Genomic DNA, 15,015 nt, shown 5'->3' with positions numbered 1-15,015 from the left:
AGATCAATAACTTGAAAAATTATAACGCATGACAAATTGTAATAGCAAGCAAAATATAAAATGAGTAAAACTTGGAAACCACAAATAAAATGACTCATTATAATTTAATATGAAGGTACAAAAATTCTGCTTTGTAGAATTTATCTATAACCACGGGAACATAGCGTAATAAAGTACACCCGCCATTCTGACTGTCAGGATGGCGGGTGTACCTACTGTTTTTTTTTTATGATAACTTTATGTACCGTGAGGTACAATTTTTTTTAACGGAGATACTAAATAGTACAAATTAGGTACAAAAATATGGTATGCTTTTCATTTATCTTTATTCGCGGATCCGCCATTCTGACTTCTTTGTTTTTCGCTCCTAATTTTTAGAATAGTTAGAAAATCTAAAAAAGTCAAACGTAGGGACATAACAGGTTTATCCATCAAATTATGTAAATATATTTTCCGTTATGCCAATATCCAGAGAGGAAAATGGGGACTACGTTTGAATGCAGAAGCGGCCGTCCCCTTTCCTCTAAATGTCTTTTAGATTAAAAGTGTTAACGAAGAGGGACGCACATTTAAAAAATTGTTTTATGACTTAATATTTTTTTAAAGCAAGGTAGACAAATAAATTAATAAAAGCATGGGCACAGATGGGTATAGGTACATTCATATGAATCATTCCCATCTATCCCTGCGTATACAAGACGACGGTCACGTGGGGTGGGAAAAAATGAGAAAACACCATCTAATCTCAGCTACAAGTTATTACCTATACCACAGAATAAATAATAGTCCTACCGGTGAGATGAATGATACAACTGAAAGTTTTATAACGTGTTTTATTTACTATAAAAATAGTGGGGTAAGGTGACATCAGTGGTACAGTCAGCGTCAAATACTTTGTAGCAGTCAAAGTGGCCAAATAGTTTGGTACACCATAGTAAATATATGGTGTACCGAACTATTTGGCTACTTAGGTTGCTACAAAGTATTTGACGCTGACTGTACATACAAAAAACATGTAATACATTACACTGAATTTTACAATTACCCACTTTTAAACATTTTTAATCATAATAACAATCACATAGAAGAGTAATCAAAACTTAACTATTTATTGATTAATCTAATCAAAACACCTCTTACTGCCTGCCCTTAAACATTGGTCCCTATTGTGTCATTCACGAAGACACCTTGCCTTGACTCGTAATGTCATGTTATTGAAGGTTAGATTTGACACATCTGTGCATGATCGTGGATGACACAAACTATATGTGAACTAAGAGCCTGTACATACTACTAGTCCAACCACATGTCTAAAAGGGGCAATATAGCTTCCACCAGAGACATGTGATGATATGTTAAGTACCAAAAGAATATTGTCCACTAGAGCTGTGTTAAGCAAATATAGGCAAATTAAGTGACTATTGGTTCTTAACAAACAATTCCCCACTATGCTTCCTTGCTCATATCAGGTGGAAACAGTCACATAAAAGTCAGGTTCACGCAGATCAAGCTATCTGCATGCCTTGGTCCGAGTCAGTGTTGGCCGACCGTTAATTGACCATTAACCATTACAAATTGAACCGTAAACTGTAACCATGTGTTACAACACGAATTAACATTCAGCCAACACTGATCCGAGTAGTTGCCTAGACATGCAACGCCCGAGGCATTGTGCCTACATGTCTGTTTGCCTTAAACAAGGCAACTCTCCACATTCAGTCACAGCTATTTCCTTAGAACATGGCTGCATAGACCCGCCTAATTGTGAATTAACCCTAATGGAAAGCAGCAACTACAAGGTAATTGTTAAGCTCGGTGATTAATTGAATAATTAAGACAAATCAATTGGGCAGGGCAGACAGAAAGACTGGGCATATAAAAGTATGTAAAAAAGACACAGGCTCATTGGCAACATAGATTTAAAAAAAGAAAAAAATAGATATAATGAATATTGGTGGTATAAGGACCACAGTTTTTTAGAGAAGTACACTTAAATCAACACTTAATGTAAACAATTAATCTCTCGATGAGAATAAACCTTCAGTTAAATCAACATTCTATATGTAATAATTAATCTCTATACAGAGATAAAAGCAAAGATAGTATGTAACATTAGTTACTTATACCTAGCGGCACCCTCCTTAGCAAGCCTGTCGGCCATCTCATTGCCATGACTTCCATCATGAGCCTTGACATAGTTCCATTTAACATCAAGATTTTCCTGTGCCCGCACCATCTCTTTGAAGTCGGCTTGATTCTTTACAGGCTCTCCAGATGCAGTCCTCCAGCCGTTATCTTGCCAACCTATTAAGGCAATTTATAAAATAAATTAATATACTTCATAATGTATAAGTCCATGGTAGGGGGACTATCACATTACATGGCTAATCATAGGGACTTAAATATTGGGTCAACCTTGCTTGATATTAATTAGGATGATTAAAATTCTTACACAAGGCCACTCAAACAAAAATTTGGATGCCTATTTATCGAAAAACCCAACTACTTATGGTTATTATTAATGCAAGAAAGGTGTAAGAGTATGTATATAAATTGAGGGACATGGAGTCATGGCGGCAGTAGTAAAACTTGTAATGCGCAGCAGCCCCAAACACCAATAGTACAATTATTAAAGTAAGGAAACAAACATACCAGGTATCCATTTAGTAGCCGAATCCATGAGAAACTTCGAGTCAGTGTTAATGGCCAGTTTGGTTAATCCGTTTTCGCGTGCGGTCCTCATGGCTTCCGTAGCCGCTTGTATTTCTGCGGTGTTGTTCGTGGCCCTGCCGGAAACTGGCTGGCTCCTGTTGAAACGGTTGTTTTCGCCCCAGTAGACTCCATAACCAGCTCGAGCTCCTTCCTGGCCGTTGGATGAGCATGCGCCATCCGTATAAACTTGTGCGTAACCATCATGGTCTCTTTCAAATCCGCGATTGTTATTCCTTGAACTATTTCCATAATAGTTTTTATTCGAGTAGTACGACATTATGAAGCAAGGGGTTCTCGACAAATGAGTTAACTTATTCAGCATTCACTAATCCGACCGCCGGAATCCGGTTTCAAATTTCAACATGTGAGCAATAAAATAAAACCTTGGTCAGCGTTCTTCGAAATACCCGACATTCGAGGAAGTCAAGTCAAGAGAATGCATAGAGGACAGGAAGTATGATCGTTTGTTTAAAACCATAGACTACAATATGTCTAGAAAGTACCGAACATAGGGCCAATTACATCCACACTAAATCAGGGCTATAACCGCGAAAATTGAAGTTCGCAATGGCGGCATCTTTCTCAGTCACTCTAATTACGCCATAGCACATAGATATAATGTTCCTAAAGATGGAGTCTAAGCCAGCTGTCACCGTAGCCTCACAAACATAGCTAATTCATAGCTAATTCTTCATATACGATTAACAATGAGTAACCAAATGCTTTGGTCATGTTGATAAAGTCATATCGATAAACTATCAGCATCTTTTACAATTTTAATTTTCACCCGACTGCCAATGGGAGGAGGGTAATGTTTTTCGAGTGTATGTATGTATGTTTCTTTGTAGCCTCCTGTAGCCTAAACGGCTTGATGGATTTTGATGTATGAGGTATCGTTAGATTCGTCTTCATTACGAGAGTGTCATAGGATGTTTTATTGGGGGTAACTAAAAAGTTATAAAAAAAAAGATATTACAAAAAAAAACACCCGACTGCACACTAAAAAAGAGGAAAACAAGCCCCACAAGAATATTGTTGTTGATGATAAGTATCGCAGGCGGGGACCAACAGAGGGTTACTTATAGTCATTTTGGTTGTTGGTCCCCGCCTGCGATACTTTTCCTCTTTTTTAGTGTGCAGGCTAGTGCAGGCGGTTTTTTTTTTTTTTATAATAATTATTTTTTACATAAAAGGATTTAAAATACCTAAAATGAACAGATAACCATTATCACACAGCTTTTTACTCTTTTTAGTCTTATTAACCAGTCCGATTTTAAGAGTTCAATCAACGGCGGAAATCCATGGTACACCGGCCAAAACCAACTAAAATATGTTTTCCGCAATAATTGAGTTATTTTATTATATCATAAAGTATTCACTATCCCTTAGCATTTATAAGATGTTAATTTTTAGTAAAGACATCGAAGCTTCAATTAATCGCTATTCTGTTCCGCTGTGTAGAGATTATCGATATAAGTAGGTATAACATGATTAAAATCGATAAATCTGCATCCCTAAACGCACAATACACAGCTTCCCCACCACCTAAATGGCTACGGCTCGAGTATCAAATTCTGTACTGAGAACAGACAATGGGGGCCTTGAATTACTCCTTCATTGGAGTAAAAGAGAAAGATCCCCGCAATCTGCAAATTTCGGTTTTCGCAATAGGCCCTCTGAGACTCGAGTAAGAGTATTTTTCCGTTTCACCAAATATCAGCATATGTCATCTTACTCATCTTTTACAATATTAGACATGTACAAAACTACTTTGTATCTAATTGCTAAAACATTTTGATATTTTTGCATAGGGTGTAAATATGGTGGGAATGTAATGGCCCTTTACCATGCACCAGTTTAACACCTGATTTACATGCTTGCCGAGACTTGCCAAGCGTCAGGGATGAAGTATGCTACGTTATGCTTTAGAGGAAGCAAGCGATTTTGCTATCTCATTACACCGCATAGTTGCCTGTCTGGGCAAAATCGAAGTTCTCTAATTACGCGTTCATTACAGTAAAAGGGAAAAATCCCCACAATTTGAGAATTTCGGTTTTCGCTAGTGATCAAATTAGGTTTTTAGTTCGAAAAATTGATTGCCAATAAAGGAAACGTTATAGGTACTATTTGCGACGGGAAATTACCAGTGCACACTTTTTTTTATTTAGTCACGTGCAATAATTTACGGGGTGAATATATAGGTCATACTGAGCTACTTTCACATAGGGCCCAAACCCGAAATGGCGAAAAAAATATTGGCTGTTTCATACATTTTGACTGTCCGACCTTGACTTTTCGTATGGGAGTAAAAATTTCTTTCGCGATTTTGGGGTTGACCCCATAGTAAAAGTTGCTCAGTATGACCTACATATTCAGCCCGTAAATTATTGCAGGTGACTAAATAAACACTGTATTACTTATTTTGTGCTGAAACGCTTTCTGTACTTCACCATATTTATCTACTCTGCACTGACTCTACAATACTTATCATCTCCCCCCTTGTCTTCTCTATAGTATCAATCTACTGATTGAATTATAATCTCCAAGTAGGTAAATTATACAACTAAATGTTTTCAAACGTTTTATTTTTGACAAAACTAGTGAGGTGATGCCAGTGACGTGGTACAAATACAAACACATTTAATATTATATAATTATATGGAACTAAAAGTTTCAACGAATGAATGCATTTCTAAATAGTAAAGCTTTTCTGGAGAGATCGTGACCCAATTTGGTTACAATAAATCTGTACTATTTTCACAAAGGAAAAAAATAATTGTTGGACCCGGGCAAGAAAATTATCTTGAGCGGAGCGAGTGTTTCAAGCGATGGCTGCCGATTAGACGACACCAAAATAAAGTTTCTAATGAATTACCTAATACACTTACTTATTATTTATAATATAAAATCACACAATGTAATCAATTTTAATTAAACAAACTGGTAACTGGCATTTCCATATTTGTTATACATGGGTTATTCTCATAAATTAGGATTTAATTTTGCGCAGTTTTGAGGATTTATTTCATATTTCAAGATACGTTTTATACAATCTTAAACTATCACTTTTGAAAATATCTCTCATATCTCAAATGTTTTCCTCGTTGCGTTCTCAATTTCTCACCCAGGCAGATAATCGTTGCTTCTACCTAATTGAAGAAAATATAGCATCAATTTACTTTTGTGGTTTTGTTATAATTATTAACAAGGACCTGGCGATTCGTTGGATATCCGAATACAATCAAAGTCTGCTTGGTTACTTTATTGAGATGAAGAAAGAACGGCTGATTGATTTATTTCTCTGATAATTATTTTGCAAGCACCTAAATAGAACGTATGAAGGTAGAGAGGCCCAATATAGAGTACTCTCTCCAGGCGGGTGTTGTACCTGGGGACCGAAGTCCACTGAAAGTTGGTTACGAGTTATATATTATAGTAATTGACAATCGGAACTCCGTAGACGCGATGTAGAACGTGCTAGCGCCATCTGTTACAATCTTGTGGCACGACGTTGTCAGTGACAAGGGAAACACCATATTACTGGCCGCCACATGTTAAGGCTAGTAGACTCATGAGCAACATTAAATATTTAAATTACAAAACATGAAATGAACACATTTTACTGTTTTACATTTATTATTCAGCAAGGATGCTTGTAAACAATGTTGGACGGCATAAAAGGAGACAATATTTTTGTGTTTTTCATTTAATCCCTTTTTAATTTTAATTATTATCGAAACACTTAAATTGCATTGATTTTTATCGCGTATTATAATTTAGAAGAAAAAATAACAAAACGAGGGTCACTCTGTAACCAGATAATTATGTTGATTTTTCAACGATTATGTGATGTAAGTATACATTCAAACTTTCAAGGCTTTAATTTCTCAGATTGTGTTACAAGAAAGAACTAGCACTGAATGAGAACTGGCATGAATGGTAATTTACAAAATTTTAATTCATAACACCATTAGAAATGAGCATTTACGTTGTAATTACCATATGACTTATTCATAACAGTTATCTTTTAAGTACAGTCAGCTGCAGAGAGAGGTGACCTCCACTGCATACAATCAGATCTATGCGGGGGGTCACCCCTGTACATACATCTTTTTCGTTTTATATTCACTTGATAACAAGTGATGCCATACATATACAATCTTTTTTATATGTAAATACCCTTTTAGAATTCTCAGTCCCTGTAGTTAACATATTGTTTATCCTTCTGTTCCCTCTCATCTCATTGCAATTTTCTGTACCTATATTCAAATTCAATCTGGTAGACTTACAATAATGACTAGATATAACTGGTTAAGCACACATTTTAACATCTAATAGTAGTGGTAATATTCTTTTTCTCTAGACTTTAAGATTAGTTGAGGTTTAACCATACAACCACCTTAAATCAAAAATTAATGTCACAATTTTCTATTCTGCGCCAAATTTATATATTTGAACTATTTCTAAAATCTGAAAAAATCATAGATGATTATTATAAAACGTGGTAGGACATGTGAATCATGAAGGATTATTACATGATAAAATAATACATATATTAATAACTTAAACCTACTTTACGAAGCTGAACCAAATTGTATAAGTCTGATTTGAGCAACAAATAATTTTATTATTCTATAAGTAGAAACTGTTGAAGAAATGGCTTGTGTGTATTCTATATTTCTTGTATTTTTTTGGTATTTCTTCCGCAATAATAAATAAAATAAAAATAACAAAGCTACATTGAGAGAAATAGAATAATCCCACTGCAACTGTACCCTAGCCACACTTTCCAGTGAATTATGTACATAAATTCTAATCCTTTTCAATACATATCACGCCTTTTATAATAACGACACTAGTAATATTATAAGAGCTAGATTAGAGTCACTCTAATATAAATAAAATACAAAAATTCAGTGAACATCAAACTTTGGGTGCACTAGTGATAACTTATTAAAAGTCCATTACAAATGCTAGGCGCAAATGTAATATAAAGTAAAATTTCAAAACACTTCTAACAGTTTGGAATAGTAAAAACGATGTATATGTTCAGTTTCTATTAATGATCTATTTCTCATGTCCATGATTTATCAGTACAAGCATAGAGAAATAAGAAGTAATAGAGTGCTCACTCCATACATCAGTTTTGGTACCAAAATGATTATTATATTCACAGTCGACATCTAGCATCAAGTAGCGGAACTCTCAGTACTGCTACTCGACAATAGATATCGCGGCAAACAAAAAGTCTAATGCTCAACGATTTTCAGCTAATATTATAACCAGATAAGTGTAGGAGTTGAAAATAGAGTTCCTGTTACTCTGGTTATAACCAAAACTGATGTATGGAGTGAGCACTCTATTACTTCTTATTTCTCTATGGTACATGAAATAATATTTTCATACATTTCAACTTTGTATACCCATTTTTAATACCATTATATTGAACACATTAATAGTGAAATGATTAAGATATCTGTATTCAGTTCTTAAATATGAAACCAATAATTGCTTAGAGCATTATATAATTCAAATAAATACAAATTTTGAGATCATTTGTTACACATAGTGTATGTGAGAAAAACATTCCTTGTATTCTATACTGGAATATCAAAATATTAATTGCAAATTATGTCTTGGACAAAATCCAATGTTTTAAAAAGTTTAGTGCCAATCATTAAAAGATTGTGAAAACACGAAAATTTAAATGTTTTTGCAATAATTGTGATGTATTACGGCACACTTAAACGTAAGAAACTATGGGTGTCTTACTATATCTTTAGGGCCATTTTGGGAATCTTGGAGACATTAAAGAATAATAAAGTTAAATGCTAACTTTTGGGGCACCAGAAGAACAGTCATTGCACCTTAAAATAAATAAAAAATACACTTTCAATGTGTCTGGCTTTGTCTAATTTATAACGATTCTCGATAACTAGTTTCCAAGATATTTAGCCATGTTACAAAGAGACAGAGTCGCACCATAAGGGTTTATCTTTATTTTTTTGGTACGGAACCCAACAAAGCCATCTTAAGCTTTTTAGCCACTGTATGCCAACCCCTGTGCTAGAGCATGACACCCATAGTTACTGGCCAAGTGGCATTTACCATTAAAAACTTGGTCTGTTACATTGCAGCTTCAATTTAATCTTTAGTTGTTGATACCTCCATTGTAGGCGTAATCAGCCTTGTTATGCATGACCAGCTGGTTGTCCACAAAGTAGAAGCTATCCGAACATGTCTCGAATGGTGCTGCAATCATTTCTTCAACTGAAATACAAAAATGATTGTGTTAATCATTTACAGAATAAATAAATAATAAATAAATAAATATTATAGGACATAAGTACACAAATTGACTAAGTCCCACAGTAAGCTCAATAAGGCTTGTGTTGAGGCTACTTAGACAATGATATATATAATATATAAATATTTATAAATACTTAAATACATAGAAAACACCCATGACTCGGGAACAAATATCCATGCTCATCACCGAATAAATGCCCTTACCAGGATTTGAACCTGGGACCATCGGCTTCGTAGGCAGGGTCACTACCCACTAGGCCAAACTGGTCGTCAAATGTCTACTGTCAAAATTACCTAAGATAAAAGAATTTTCATAGAAATTCAGTTTAATCTTAACCTAAATATATACAGTTTTGTTCTATACTTATTAGGTATAATGCACAAAGTACTTATAATAATAGTGCACTATTCGCCAATAAACTGACTTCAGTATGGTAAAACTTTTGTATACCTATTAAAATGAAGAAAAAAAAATTACAAACAGTGGAATAAAGATAAAGATAAAAATATGTTTGTTGCACAAAAAAGGACACAGAAAAAGTATACAGCGGTTGTTTTTAGGAGTTACTGCATAACTAGATTGACAACAGAGTTTCCAGGAGTCGCCGCACTAGGCTAAGCCTGTATCGCGAGGAATGATTTTATTTATAATTTTTTAACATTTTAAATATTACTCCAAAATTGTGCTTTGAGTTACCTTTTTCACATTATGAACATAGATATAGAGACAATGCATAGCCTTAGCATATTTTCATCAAATGTTATAAGTAGAGAAAAGATTTTTGGAAAATCTATCCCTTATGTGGTGAAAATAAATCAATATCATAGGACAATCTTTACATAGATTGACTTATCATAGCAAGCTCAGTAACGCTTGTGTTGTGAGAACTAGATCACGATAATAGCTATATATTTGCTTTGTAGGCAGAGTCACTACTGACTAGGTTATGAGGAGTATATGGGTGAAGTAGCAAGCAGAGGCTAGTAATTATACAAATTGTAAAATTAAACTTTACCTAGATCTGGTGGCAGTGTAGGAAACTCATATATGTGTTCACAAGTGTTCCTGGAGAATGGAATGCAGAATCCAAACTCAAAGTCAAATGTCTTCAGAAGGGTGTCTCTGAAGAAGTGCTTCTCAATCATTCTAAAGTGGTTGACAGGACGCGAGCCAACCGTGAACTCCACACTAAAATAATATTTGGTCATACAATAATCAATAATTATAACAAAATACATTCACACAGATTTAGTTATTATGTTATGCTAACATTTTAGAAGTCAAAGAGTGCTTTCTACATGCACATAGTTCAATCTTTATTCTGTGTTCACTGGTTTATTAGTAAATGCTTTTAATTTAACAATGAAAACAAAGACGATAAATTTAACATACGTGGCCCCAACAGTCTTCAACTTTAAAAATTGCGGGGTGAACTGATATCGCACGAATCTGCCCGCGTTCGGGTCCAAGGGTTCCTCGGGAGCGTCCTCAGCGCCCTCGCTGTCCACACCGAAGTCCGTCGGCGGTTTCGCTATCTCGAACAACACTGTCCCACTTTCTAGATCACGGATCTTGAATCGCGTAAAATCTATATCGTATACATTAGCCTCAGGGCTGCACAGATATGTGTCAGTGATTCTATCCAGCCTCAAAACATCTTCAGGAGTAATATCACTCGGTATTACGTCTTCTGTATTCGATTCCAATAAGGATATTGATTCGCACTTTTTTCCTACTAAACTCATATTGGTAACCGCAGTCTTCCGATGACTTGAAACTATCTCAAAAGGTATAGGCACAGTAAGTAATTTAATTAAAAGGCCAACGTATGTAAATGTATCAGTGCATTTTCTTTGGAATTAGATTAGCAATCGGACAACATGCAGCTCTTCGCGTGAGAAAAAATTGTTTGCTCACCGCTCACCACACGTACGTCACTATCGACGCACGTCACGTCAAATTTCAATTTGATTTTACCTGACCACAGATTAAACACTTTAGTATTCACGGATGTTTAAAAATATATATTAATATATAAAATGAAATATAATAAATAAATTGTTTTTATGCCAACATCTTATTAATAGATCTCTTGAATACATGCACACGCGTAAAGCATAATATACACATTGAAAGAACATATCTTGAACGCATCTGAAAATGTTGACGTAATATCCGTTGCGTCACGAAGCATGCGCCCTGTCATAATTCGCTCGTAGAAGATTGGTCATAGATTAAAATTACAATAATCGGGCCATCGCTCAAGTCTGGTTCTGTGATAAGTTAATTTGTCGTGAGTGTGGACTGTTTGGTCTAATGTGCATTTAAGTGAAACAAAATAAATATACAAGATGCTTATCAAAGAATAGTGAGTACTTTTTGTCAAGGTTAAGTCTAGTTCGGAATAATAAATCGATTTTTACACAATTCGTGGCACAGGTTTTAAGGGTATACTTTCTTATCAGTAGATATCATTGAGATATTTGATCTGCATGTCTTTAAGGCTTTAATTATCGTGGATTTTGTTTTATCAATTCAAGTCAGGACGAGGAATGAAATTGCCTGACAGTGACAGACCTTCAGGTCAAGGTCTATCTGACAGATGGCCGTTTCAGCAAATTTCGGATGATTCGAATATCTTCAGCTACATATTAATAACATTTGTTGCCAAGCTTATTTATTACTCTTACCTATTTTTTTGTTTTTACACGTAATATCTGAAAGATAAGGTACTGTTTTCCACTGATCATTTCTACTTTTGTGCCTGGAGTCTGCACCGTAACATCTTGTCTTTTGTACATGTAAGCATAGTAAGAAGTAATCTTTACTTACTACTCTTACTAGCAATTTAATAAATACCAAATTATCTCTTACCTTCCTAAATCTAATCAGCCTATGTAAACAAGGAATAAATCATTTGCTAAAAATGTAGCCATATTGTAAGATGTTGAAATCTATCTTGCTAGTTATCTTAAGTCTTATATTGAAATTTCCTTTTTGATATAATTGATAATGTTTGTTCTGGTATTTAAATTATTATTTTTTCTTTTAATTCTATTGGCTAGCAATGGCCCAAATTGTGGCTCCTGTATAAATAGTATAGTTAGGGACAGCTGCCAATTTACCAAATTTTGATGCAATTTTTTTTTTGTCCAAATCGGCCAACCCACCTTACAGAACACAATACCGAATTTGCCCTTAAGCAGATCCCCACTATTTTTGTTACAGCTTGTATATGCCTGTAAAATATTTGTAATATTTATATTGCAGGATGCAAACATTTTCAAAAAGTAGCTACAAGTATAGATTGTGTCATTCACAAAGATGCGTGCCTTGACTTGTATTGTCATGTTATTAAAGGTTTGATTTGACAAATTTGCATGTCATCATGGATGACACGAACTATAGGAATTAATTAGTTTAAGACAACATTGGGGCTACAGTTCAAAATATTGTGAATGCCAACGCTTAATGAACTTTGGATTTTTCAGAGCCAGTTGTAGTTTTATAAGAATGATTGATATAGTAGTGGAATGTGACACAACCTAATGCGTCTTATTCATGCTAAGTTTGAGGAGTAGATAATTACAATGTCTCCCAATTCCATTCTCCAGTAAAGTTGTATAAGAACTAACAAAACTATTTTATTTTCCAGCCGTGTCACACTACCCTTAACAGTTGAAGAGGTGAGTTATTCAAATCTTATATTCATCTTAAGTATAGTTCAATAGAAAATGCAAGTAATGTAAACAAATATGGCAAACTTTGTTAGCATTTGACATATAACCTTAAATTCTTACGAAGGTAGTTTCACTGAAATAATAATCATCATCATAATTATAACTGAAAATGATATGAATAAAATGCATGACCAGCTTTCAACACGTCGAAAGGGAGGAGCCCAAGCGATATCTTACCATACAAATTATTCTGCAATTTTTTGCAGGGGGAAACATGCACATAGTCGCACTTCTCACTCACAATTCAATCTGTAATTATGACACAAATATATAGAAAATGACACATGTCAAAGGCAAATCTTGCACATCTCAATCATTTATTGTGTACGGACGAGTCACAACATGCACCGCCATGTGTTGCTCGAGGATATCAACTGTTGATAAGGTCATGGTTGTCCTTAAAAAGTGCAAGATTACAAAGTAATGGAGTAAAATTGGTTTGTTTACATTATTTGCAATTTATCCAATTTATATTGAACTTCACTGTATACTCTGTACTTTCCATTCCATGCTGTATCTGTTAATTATGATAAAAAATATCAATGTGTTATTATTATACAAAATCATATGGAGTTACATGCTATTCAATGAGGTTACGTAACCTGAAGTACTATTTTACATAAAGGCTGTTCCAAAACAATACCTAATTTGTAATTCGTTAATTTCTCTCTAATTACTGTACTCTGCTCATAAACTTCCTAATTAGCATGCAAAAATTAGGTTTTTCCAGAGACATACAAACTGCAAAAAAAAATTGTCAGTTTCGTGCATTGCTATCTAGAATGTATTTTAACTTTCGGCGCTTGATTAAGGATATAATAATTGCAATGAATTTATCCGAGTTATCTTGTTATTATTGCAAGACACGGACTTGCGACCTTTTGGTACGGTCAGGGCCCTTAATTAAAATGTCAAAATTTATATATGCCCTTTATATACTAAAATCAAATACTAATTTTGAATGTGCATTATCTGCGTACTACGCAAACGCATGCGCATGGCTCAGATATGCACCGAGATATGGGGGTAGCACCGAAGCGAAACAACTGTTTGTAATGCAAAAAAAGTGTGTACGCGTCCTTGCAAATGTGCGTTTTCCAAACAGTTGTAGCCAATATTTTATTCAGTATGGATTATTGACATTGCCCTCTATTTATATACTACAATGTGCCCTCTTTGTTCGTGAAAACCCCCACTTATTCGAAGTGAAGCAAGATAAGCAGAGAACTAGAGAGCAGTACAGAAATAAACTCTTGGTCCCAAAATGCAATTTACAAATGTATAAAAATAGCCCACAGTACAATTGTATCGTAATTACTAATAAGATCCCAAATTCCATTAAACAAGAACCTCGACACGCTGTATTTAAAAACAAGCTAGAAAAATTATTAATAGAAAATTTTTATTACTCTGTAAAAGATTTCCTAAATGATAATAATTTATTATAAACGTAATTGAATCTTATTTTAAGTAATTGGACTGCAATAGTTACTAAATTTACTTTGACTGAATTTGTTTTAATTAATGATTGATCTGATTTATTTTATGCATTTATTGATTTTTGTGTTATTTCTACTTTAATTTAAATTATTTTGTTTTAATTATTTTTATTTTAATATTTTTGTTTTGTTTTGGCCTAATTTAATTAGTTATAAGTATGTTGTGTGCCCTAGCAGGGCGTCATGGACTGACATTATTACTTATTTAACACCTTTTAGATTTTATGTAGGTACATGATTTTACAACGAAATAAATGAAATGAAATGAAATTGTTTATTAATATTTAGGGTTCAAGCTAATTTGGTTGTTAAAACAAAAAATGTTACTTTGTTAATCCTCGTAAAGATAACGTGCTAGTCGATCCATGCTAACCCGTTATACTTACTTGCGTATTCTTACATGCAATTAATGTTCCCACCCATCGCAAAAAATAAATATAAGAATCCACCACCGAAAGTACAAAACTCGACACGTATTTTGCCTCTACGAGGCATCCTCAGATGTTGACGGCCCGAAGTCCGACGACTGAATGAGCTGTCTAGAACGGTCGGCCATGGCCCCTACACAACCATCCGGATCCGGTAATTTGGTTATATAATGCTTACGGTATTAAACAACCAAATTAGCTTGAAGCCTAAATTGCTCAACAATTAAAGACCGTGACTGTACACCGGCCCAATTGTTCTTAACCAACCAAGCTACCGAAGCTTACCAGAAGCGTGCGAATTTTTCCGTTCCTTCTTTTGTTTACAC

General features: G+C 34.4%; 3 protein-coding genes across 4 annotated transcripts in view; 1 reads left to right on the top strand and 2 right to left on the bottom strand.

Moving 5' to 3' along the window:
- Positions 1-818: 818 nt before the first annotated feature.
- On the bottom strand, positions 819-3,241 carry LOC133528878 (ribonuclease H1-like). The gene is made up of 2 exons (XM_061866366.1): positions 2,653-3,241; positions 819-2,304 (listed from the first exon to the last, which is right to left on the bottom strand). The coding sequence occupies exons 1-2, from the start codon at positions 3,032-3,034 to the stop codon at positions 2,117-2,119; spliced, it is 570 nt and encodes a 189-aa protein (XP_061722350.1). The 5' UTR covers positions 3,035-3,241; the 3' UTR covers positions 819-2,116.
- A 2,039-nt stretch (positions 3,242-5,280) lies between these two features.
- LOC133528877 (protein unc-119 homolog) lies at positions 5,281-10,990 on the bottom strand. The gene is made up of 3 exons (XM_061866365.1): positions 10,415-10,990; positions 10,038-10,210; positions 5,281-8,982 (listed from the first exon to the last, which is right to left on the bottom strand). Exons 1-3 carry the CDS (start codon positions 10,765-10,767, stop codon positions 8,864-8,866), a joined length of 645 nt encoding a protein of 214 aa, XP_061722349.1. The 5' UTR covers positions 10,768-10,990; the 3' UTR covers positions 5,281-8,863.
- Positions 10,991-11,204: 214 nt separating this feature from the next.
- Positions 11,205-15,015, top strand: part of LOC133528874 (phosphatidylinositol transfer protein alpha isoform) — a 42,902-nt gene continuing 39,091 nt past the window's right edge. Inside the window, exons 1-2 of one of the 2 annotated variants that reach the window (XM_061866361.1) lie at positions 11,205-11,390; positions 12,678-12,708. In XM_061866361.1, the coding sequence (XP_061722345.1) occupies positions 11,374-11,390; positions 12,678-12,708 (48 nt within the window). In that variant the 5' untranslated portion in view covers positions 11,205-11,373. The remainder of the gene's footprint in view (positions 11,391-12,677; positions 12,709-15,015) is intronic. The other variant, XM_061866362.1, reaches the window with a different exon arrangement.

Source organism: Cydia pomonella, chromosome 20 (genome assembly GCF_033807575.1).
Source record: "Cydia pomonella isolate Wapato2018A chromosome 20, ilCydPomo1, whole genome shotgun sequence".
In the NCBI taxonomy this organism is placed as follows: domain Eukaryota; kingdom Metazoa; phylum Arthropoda; class Insecta; order Lepidoptera; family Tortricidae; genus Cydia; species Cydia pomonella.
This window is presented reverse-complemented; position numbering and strand designations above follow the sequence as displayed.